We start from the raw sequence: 9,568 nt of genomic DNA on the forward strand, positions 1-9,568 counted from the left end.
AAGTATATTATTATTATTATTTATCCATGTAGAACTGTGTTTCTGCATTGCACTACTTCACTATTAAAATGAGGGTAAGGGACTTGAGTAAATCACTTTGACATATTTAATGCTGTACCACATTAATCAGTGACATTATAAACATATTACACAGGACGTTGTGCCATATTTCAATGCAAGCATAAATTCAGAGGTAAATTAAAAAACTACGCTACCATGTAAAATAAATCCTGTAGCAAACACCGTAGTGTGCCAACATAAACCTACAGCAATAAAAGACACACAATTTAATTATCCACAATTCACTGTTTGGTATGTGTTCAGGCTGAGAAAGGCAACGTTTAAATACAAACAGCATTTAAAAACATTGTGCTTCTTTTGTGATCATATTCAACAAATTCAAAAGAGAGACTTCTCCTCTCATACAACAAAGTGTAAGCCTATACTATAATGAACATAATCTAGCATAATTAGTTCCTATGCATATAGTATGTTGACTAGCTTAGTCTCTTAGGAATTTTAAGGGGCACTGCACCACAGCTATTTTAAATTTACACATTAGGCTGAGTAGACACAGAAAGTAACTACCCTGATGATGTCATTTCAAACTTGTGGTTTTGAAGCTTGACCTATACTTGGAACTCTGTATACATCTGTCTCTGCACTATCCATTTCTACCTTTTAAAAACTCTCTTGCAAGCACAAGCAACTTTATGGAGGTGCATATGAAATAGGGACCTATATTTTATAATGATGTATAAAATAATTTATGAACAAACACTTCAAAGCAATTTCAGGCCACAAATTAAGTGATATCTTAACACAATGTCTAATTTCTAATATATCTTAATACACATATCTTAAAAAATAAAATGCTTGTTTTGCTAACAGTGTAAAATATAAATAACTAGTTACCACAATGCTGGCTTTACACTGTACCACAGTGAAGGCAAGAGGAGTCTTCTCACACACTGCTGGTGGAAGTATTTCTTTTTTCTCACATCAGTTCACAACCAGGTTCCTTTCCATTTGGCAGGCTGGTCTGAATATATTGAATGCCCTCAGGAATCTTTGGTGTTTACAAGTACCTCTGAACCCATCCGCAGGGATTGACATCAAGTCGCAGGAAGTTCTGCAGCCACAGGCTCTTCTGAGCCCCCTGGACAAACTCTTCCAGTGTAATCTGACCTGCAGCACAGACACAAAAATCCTGCATGAATAATTAATGGATAAATATTGAGGAAACTTATTTTTGAAGGATTTGTTTGAGGATGTTGTTGGTTTAGAGTATGCAGTCAACATACCGTCACTGTTCACATCAACCTCTTGAAAGATGCGATCACACACCTGCTCCGCGGTCAGGTTCCCTGTTCCTGTTTCATCAGACACACAGCCTTTCTTTATCTTGTAGATTATCTGAAAGACAGATTCCAAATTTGACTGTTTCGTATCCTATTCTGCAAAGCTTTTGACATATTGTGTGGTTTTTAGCCATGCTTTCAGCATATTTCTAGGGATGGCAATGTTGCTCTAATAGTTGATCAGCCACAACTGTGATTTGTGTTTAGTACTATTTGGTAATTGTTAATACACCTATGAATTTGGTGAATTTGGTAAACATTATATCTTAAATATCAGCATATTAGCATTGTCATTGTGAATAGTCGATATGCTGACATTAACGTGACATAAGATGAATATGTTTTACCTTAACAATCTTCCGTAGTTCATGTCTGTCTAGACAGCCGTTGTCATCGCTGTCAAAGACCTTGAAAGACCACCGCAGCTTATTTTCAAGTTTTCCACGCAGAACAAGATTAAGTGCAGCCACATACTCAATAAAATCCATTGTGTTGTCCTGAAAACACAAAAACATTATTATTGAATTCCCAACAAGGAAAGTATGCTAGGGATTTGTGTTTCTAATTATAAAGACAGATATGTAAAAGTGTTTTCAAGAATACAAATCAGGTATCAAATTATAATTGCTGATATTGTTTGGACTTAGCATTAAAGGCTGAAACATGTGACTTCAAAGCAGCTGTAACTCACATGATTCATGTCAAATGCTCTGAAGATGCTGTCCATGTACTGTGATTCAGGTGTACCATTCTGTACTCCAAACATCCGCTTGAACTCATGCAGGTACAGAGCCACTCTGGCACTCCAAGATGAATGACCTGTAGAGGTCCTGGATGCTATTTAACTCCAGTTCTTCTTCCTGTGTCTGTATTTGCTGATTTTGACCCATGCTAAAATCCAAATCGTACCACTGGAGCAAAAAACACTGAATTTCTTATTTTATATTAAAAAATAAGTACACGCTTTAGTAAAGTAATATCCTTAAGAATGCCCTCTTCATGGCTGCCGTTGACAGTTTCTTCAGAGTCGAGTGTGATAACTGATTTATGTAACCCCAAGAGTCTTATTTTTAGCTAAAGTCTTTGGCAAGCTGAGTTTAAAGCAGTGATCCACCTGCCTGATCCCATCTTGAACCTTTAGTAACCCAGGACCACTACACGTCACAGTATTACTATGATAACTTATAATAGTGATTGGAGGTTCTTTTCCTCTGTGTGGATGATGGAGATATGTACAATATAAATTAAATCTCTGCAGGGAAATTGTTCTGTAGCTGTTAACATTGTCAGGTTAGTCTGTTTGATTTTGATATAATTAAATTGTACGCTTAAAAATAATCTTTAATTATCTTACCTCTAGTTTGTCAGCAGCTCACTAAGACTTCAGGTCAGGTCTTCGTATAGTAATAGCATTCTTTAATAAGTGCTTAACCCTACTTAACCTCTTTGCTTGTTCGTTTGTTTGTTTGTGCTTAAATGAATTCAGTTTTATGGAAATCAGCTATCATTAGTTCTACTATTAAAACTTATGATGTGATATGATTATGATTTGTCAAAATGTCTTTAAAAAAAATCACTCAATGCAACGCTGTCTCCTATATAATTTCATTTTTTATACAACTTATTTATTTCTACTGTGTAATTAAAGAGTAAAAAATGGAGAAGAGTCAACACCTTATAAGTTCTTTATTGTTACCTGATTCATACAACAAAATTACACTGCCAATTCCAGATTGTATTATATGTGTATGTATTAAGTGTTTTTATCTTTAATTTTGCCTCAAGGTGTGACTCAAGGCAAGACCGCTGTTTGCCTTTAGATGGAGACAGTGAGGCTTACTACAGAAACACTTCTCATAAAGAGTCGAGCATTTCAGGCAGAAGCAGGACATGAAAATGCCTTTTTTTTAAAAATTAAACTTAAGTTTGGTGGGGTTAAAACCTGTTTTTATGAACAGAAAAAACAAACCACAATAAAAAGGCACACATTAGAATCATTTACTATTTACATAATGCCACTATCACTTTATAACAAGAAGGCTGTGACTTTAGTAAGCAAGCAATATGCACTGGAAATGGTTGCTTTAATAGTATTTAAAGACAATAGAATTAAGCTCAACAATTATTTATTATAGTTTCAATAGTGAAAAGAGAGAATAATGTATAAAAAGTAGGAAATTATACATTTTTCTGTGCGATACTGTTTAAGTGCTATTGTTGCTTTACTAAAAGCCAAATGATGGCCTGTTCTGAACAGCTTCTTTCACAGTCTGAATATGAAACTGCTAACACAGTCCCCAAAATGAATTCAGATGTTAGTTGTAAATTTAGTTAGCTGGTTTTATCCATGGTTATCCCTGTGTCCACATAGGAAAGGCACGTGTGCTTTGACAATTCAGAAGTGTGCACTCTTTCTCCTCTGGTCCAGCACCCATCCTGCAGGGTTCATGTCCAACTTTAACATGTTGAGCACCCAGGGGTCCTGCTGTGCACCTCTAATGAACTCTTCCATGTTAATGTGACCTGTGGAACAAAAAAGTCCCAGCAAGATTAATATTATCTGCTGATACAACAAAATATTACATCTATCTAATGTTGCTCCAAAAGTGCTTTCACTGCATTGTAGATGTGACATGTGACTAACTACTTACCATCTCCATCACTGTCAACGGCCTCTAATATTCGATCCACAACCTCATCTACTGTAAGCTGAGAATCACTCATGTCTGTCTTTGAGACTTTTTTTATCCGATAAATGCTCTATATGAAAAGAAAAGAAGAAATGTCATGTTAATAACACAGAAAATGTCCTATTGGTGCACTCAGTGATGATGCATGATATACTCAATAAAGGACTGAGACTGAAATGGAACTGAATATCTTTACTGCAGCATTATGTTCACTTTGGCTTTACTATTCATACATAGAAATCCAGAATATGTGGCCATCTTGAGCACTCTTTTATTTGAAAAAAGCTCATCTTGTTTGATTTAAAGGGAAACTTTGCCAAGCTTTTTATGATTCCAGTGCATCCAAATGAACAATGTATAACTTCCCTCCATGTTGCCTGCCCCCAGAGCTCCCCACTCATTTGCTGTCTCAATCCAACTGTCCTTGAAAGTGGGTTTATAAGAAATGCAGAAGTACAATCCGTAGTTCAAACAACAGCCCTATAGAGCCATGGTTAGATCGATAGAGACAAATGGGTGTGGAGCTTTGGGTGCAGGCAGCATAGAGGGAAGTTAAACATTTGCATATATTTGTGCCCACATTGTAATGATACAAAGCTAACACCTAAAATACACAATAATAAAATGATATTGGGAAATTCTTTTCCCACAGGCATTTTTTAAATACACTTTTTTTTATCTCAATGAAAAAAAAGACAAGAGCGAAGTTTGGAATCCAGAGAGAAAGTGAAGTGAATGTTTTGGTTCTGACTTAAACCCGAGAACTCATGGTTTACACCAGTGCTTCTCAAACCTTTCAGGTCATGCCCCCATTCAGAAGCTAAAAAAAGTTGATGTCCAACAGCTTTTTATCAATCATTAACAATTATAGGGGAAGCGACTAATAAAAAGGCATCCTAGTTGGATTTTAGAGAATTTAGGGTTAGCACAATAGCATCAGCAAACTCTTTTCCTTACATAAATCAAATTCTATAGATAGACTGAGATGCCCTAATTTCTTGCCTACATTTGGGCTTAAAAGGGGAACTTTCTGTAATGGAATCCCCTTTTTCATGTTTAGCATTTTAATTGCAGCCAGCATCCACTACACATTTTTGTTGTAGTTGACTTAAAGGTAGACTTACATCAATTATTGATCGTAGTTCGTCCCTGTCCACATAGCCATTGTTGTCTTTGTCATACACCTTGAATGACCAGCGCAGTTTATGCTCCAAGTCTCCCCGGAAAACAAGATTCAGTGCCGCCACAAACTCAAGGAAATCAATTGTGTTGTCCTGAAAGGCAGGTTGAATAAGAACAACCGGGTCACATTTTCACATTTTGTTAAAGATGTACAGAATGCAAGGCTGTAACAGCTTTTACTCTCTCACCCCATTCCTGTCAAAAGCTCGAAACATGTTCTCCGCATAATCAGACGCCTCCCCTGTTGGGTCCACACCAAAGAAACGCTTGAACTCATGCAGAAAAAGTAGTCCACTTGGGCACTCTATGACAAACTTTTTATACATATCTTGAAGGGCTTTTACGTCAATCTCCTCACTGTTTTCTGTTTGCTGTGATTGCCCCATGGTTGGCTTGTAATTTAACAGTCCATAGTCCTGTAGCCTTTAGGTATAAACTCCGCAATGGAGCGGCCAGACTTGAAAGAGGCATCTCGTACTCTTAGTTGTTTTTTATAACCCTGTGGAATCCCAAAGCTCCAGTTAGCATATAGGTGATTACTGTGGCTTGAGGATTAGGTATTACGTTGGTGGGGTTTCCTCTCTCCGAGTTAATTAGGTATGTAGCTGACTTGAGTCTGTTCCAAACTTGTAGGAGTGGCAGGCATTATTTCAACATGCAAATTAAAAGTGTAGTGTGGCATACGGTATATTGCCAAAAGATAAGCAATGAATATTTACTGTTTTTGAAGTTTCTTAAGTTATGGAAGGCAATACATATGTAAGACTGCGAAATCCCAGTTAAGGAGTGTGAATTAAATTTAGACTTGGATGTAACATAAATGTTACTGAATGAATGAATTTAATTTAAGACCAACTGTCCTCATGGTCTCCACCAACTCTTGAGAAAAACATCTGGCTCTTTTCTATACTTGACTCTCTGCTGTTTAGAGCTGGCCAGGTAGTCCAGGTTTATCATAGATTTTTCTGTGAAAACAGCCTCCTGCTGTTGCTGAAAATGGGGTTTATGAGAACAGAGTTTGCAGACTAAAAGACCAAAACAAAGAGGCAAAAGAAGCTAAAGCTCTGTAGAGCTGTAAAGCTGGATGCATTTGTTAAAAAAACAACCATTAAAAGGTCCAGCATGTAACATCTCTTGTCCATGGATTTATCTGCCAAATGGCTGATGTTCAAATCTGTTACTGTCCCTAATCAGTCATAGTGTTGTTTTTTCTGATCAGAAAAAAGAAGCTAAGAGACTAAGGCACTCTAGGTCATGCTAATTTGGAATTGGTATTAATCTCTTTTAATTAGATTGCATTAGCTTTGCAAATAGGCAAGGGACACAAATCCTACAGAGGGTATGGACTGAGATGATCTCTCAGTGTATCCAATCAGGGGTGTCTAATAAAAAGAATAGTTGATGGTTACTTGTTGGTTGCTGCATTATTAGTAAGATACAGTGAGTATGAATAACTAGCTATGTTTTTAACTATTTCTGTTTGCACCCTTTCAACCAGTGTTTAGCTGCAGAGCAGAGGTGTAACTCACTCCTTTAAGCAAATAACATGAATTACACTCCATTATCTTTTACACCTGATTTGTTGAATCAGTGAAGTGAAAGTGCCCTTGAGCAAAAGTTTCAGAGGAGCTGATTAGTGTAAAACAATTAATTATGTTGTGTCCTGTTCTAAAAATGTTATTTACTATTTACTGTTACTTGTTATTTTTTCCTTTCTCTTTACCCTGCAGTTACATATAGGACAAAGACACGCCTTGGGATCAATCAAAAAAAAATCAATTACTTGCTGTAAAGTGGTCTGCTAAAGTGGTTTGTAGCCTCTATGGCATGATGGCAGGATTTCTTGCCCACAGGACTGATGTGGACTGCCAATCAGAATGAGCTGGTACAAATATGTGGTCTATTGAATAATCTGAGATGTAAAGTTTGGGATTCCTTTAATGCTGATGTCTCATTGTTAGTGGGTAATGTATTAAGAGTGTGATCCACATTGAAATCCCTGAGAGGTGATTAGAGGTTAAGATTATCACACTACAGGAGGTGCACTATATAATGATGTCTGTAACATGTATTTGAACAACCTGTAATTAAATGTATAGCATCGCCCAAGAGGATGTGTATTTCTAGCTCTTCATGCTCATGTATTTAATATACACAATATAGATTGTTTTGTTGCTTTATTCTTCTTTGGCAGCAAGTTGTATAGCCAGCTACCTGCACAGCCTTAAGCAAATAAATAGTGGCTCATACTTTGGCAACATCCTGCTACTCCTTTTAATACACATTTTGAGTTCACTTTCTTTGGTGGTGTAATCCTATAGCCTGGTTTCTTTTTCTTTTGTTAATCTGATTATGTGGCACTGTCAGGATTGATCTGTAAATCTTTATGCACTGCGGTTGATGCTCTAAACTGCTTGCAGCAGAAACACACTCTCAGCAGGTAGTAAGTACATTTTAGGATGCCCACCTACCTAAGAATTGCTCCTTTACACCAACATGTGTCACAAAATGGACAAAGGACGGTTTTAACCTCTATGAAAAAAGAATCCAATACTGGAACCCTGAGCATCCATTAAAATGTGTGCTAGTACAAATACCAACATATAAAGTACCTATACTCAACGTGACCAAAAGAAAAATGAAAAATGCACAAATTCTTTGGCCATACTGATAAGATTTATGAGCTACATTTTTTATTACAAATTTGGAATGGCCATTTCCCCCAGTTTCCTTGTCTTGATCTCCTTTTGATTCATTTCAGACTTTTGTTTTAACCAACATGCATTTGTTTTAAATGCTGATAAAACACGGATGTGAGGATGTCAGGTCACAGGACATTTTAACTGTATCTATACGACATGTTTAAACAAAACTGGGAAAAAGTTGTTCTTTGCTGTTCTGTGTATGTAAATTGTGTGTTTGCTGTACATTTCTGTTTGTGTGCATGCTAATACTATGTACTCTTGTGCACAGGTCTCTCTTGAAAAATATATTTTCATCTTAATGAGACTACCTGTGTAAATAAAAGATTAGATGATTAAAACATTTTGCTGCTGAGAATTCCCTCTCTCAGTGTGGACAAGGATAGATGAAAACTGTATATGTGATCCTATATGACACCCATTCCTTCAGTTGCTAACACAGCACTTATGCAACTCTTGCTGAGTTTCAAGACGCTTTTGTTAAACTTATTAACCAAAGCTTGTCTGTTGTCGAGGTCAAGAATCACTTAAGACCTGCTAATGAGCTGGCGAGTTAACCTGTGTAGATAGGCAGATATCTGTTCTTTAATCCCATCTTCATTTGAGGGTTGAGGCTTTACTCCATGCTAATGGCTCTTGTGGTTGTATCTTGTCAGTGGAGAACACTTTGCATTGTCTGTTTCATATTCTTAAGCCAACCAACCATGTTTTACAAATACTTGTCCTGCATAGTATGTATTACTTTGTATAAGGTCTTACTATTAAAACAATAGAATACAAATTATTGGAAAAAATTTGACACGTCCTATTCCTATGAATGTTGTCTTTGTCCATTGGCTAGAAAGTGAAAATATTTTCAGACTTATTTTCAGAATACACATTACAGCCTGTCAGAAGCAAAACGCACAGGACACATATAGTGGTCTTAAATAGATAGAAGGCCAACCTATAGGGTGAATCTAAAATTAGCAGCTCCATCCTGCGCCGGGTTTAGAGAAGGTTTTAATGAGTGTGTATTAAGAGGATATGATATAAACCATCATGGGTCTATTCATGTCTTGAAGTTGGCAAGTTTTACAGTGTATTGTTTTATAATGCATGCATATTGCCACAGCACTCTGTAGATTTAGTTTAATTCTGTAGATAACTTTATTTAATGTTTATTTTTATAGGGACAAGTACATGAACCGATGTAACACACCACAGCATCTCCAATGCCTGTTCCTACATAGGCCCTTACAATTCATTGTATTATTACATTACATCACATTTGTAGAATTCAAAATGCACTAAATTTAAAGTTAAATGTAAATGTTATATATATATATATATATATTACAGAAGGTCTAGTCACACTTATTAAGGTTAATTAGGTCTGTGTTTAGGTTAAGATTTGCTGGTACTCTTAACCTAACAAGATTAGACTTTTGACGGAGGGCTTCTCCTTACAAAGGTCTAACCTCCTCTGCTGTTCCAATATGAACTCTTCAGTCTGTCAATTGAGTTCAGCAGCAATGTAGTTGCAGAACCCAAATAACTCCTACCTCTCACTGATCCAGAACAGCATGTGCAGGTGTCCATTACAAGCAGATTGGCTTCTACAGTTTTGCTCTGATTAGCATGTGCTGTGTCC

The 9,568-nt window shown here is 36.5% G+C and overlaps 1 protein-coding gene and 1 pseudogene across 1 annotated transcript; both read right to left on the bottom strand.

Moving 5' to 3' along the window:
- Positions 1 to 1,078: 1,078 nt before the first annotated feature.
- LOC118320882 lies at positions 1,079 to 2,251 on the bottom strand (annotated as a pseudogene).
- Positions 2,252 to 3,756: 1,505 nt separating this feature from the next.
- On the bottom strand, positions 3,757 to 5,619 carry LOC118320920 (guanylyl cyclase-activating protein 2-like). The gene is made up of 4 exons (XM_035652045.1): positions 5,422 to 5,619; positions 5,176 to 5,325; positions 4,013 to 4,121; positions 3,757 to 3,884 (listed from the first exon to the last, which is right to left on the bottom strand). Exons 1-4 carry the CDS (start codon positions 5,617 to 5,619, stop codon positions 3,757 to 3,759), a joined length of 585 nt encoding a protein of 194 aa, XP_035507938.1.
- Positions 5,620 to 9,568: the final 3,949 nt, after the last annotated feature.

Source organism: Morone saxatilis, unplaced genomic scaffold (assembly GCF_004916995.1).
Source record: "Morone saxatilis isolate NCDOM2014 unplaced genomic scaffold, NCSU_SB_2.0 Contig11, whole genome shotgun sequence".
NCBI classification, from domain to species: Eukaryota; Metazoa; Chordata; class Actinopteri; family Moronidae; genus Morone; species Morone saxatilis.

Excerpts from the sequence above, each read along its gene's own strand:
- LOC118320920 (XM_035652045.1), bottom strand. The coding sequence starts at position 5,619 with ATGGGGCAATCACAGCAAACAGAAAACAGTGAGGAGATTGACGTAAAA. Across the intron at positions 5,326-5,421 it reads GAGCTTTTGACAGGAATGGG|GACAACACAATTGATTTCCT; the intron begins GTGAGAGAGTAA and ends CCTGCCTTTCAG. Across the intron at positions 3,885-4,012 it reads CGTTGACAGTGATGGAGATG|GTCACATTAACATGGAAGAG; the intron begins GTAAGTAGTTAG and ends TTTGTTCCACAG.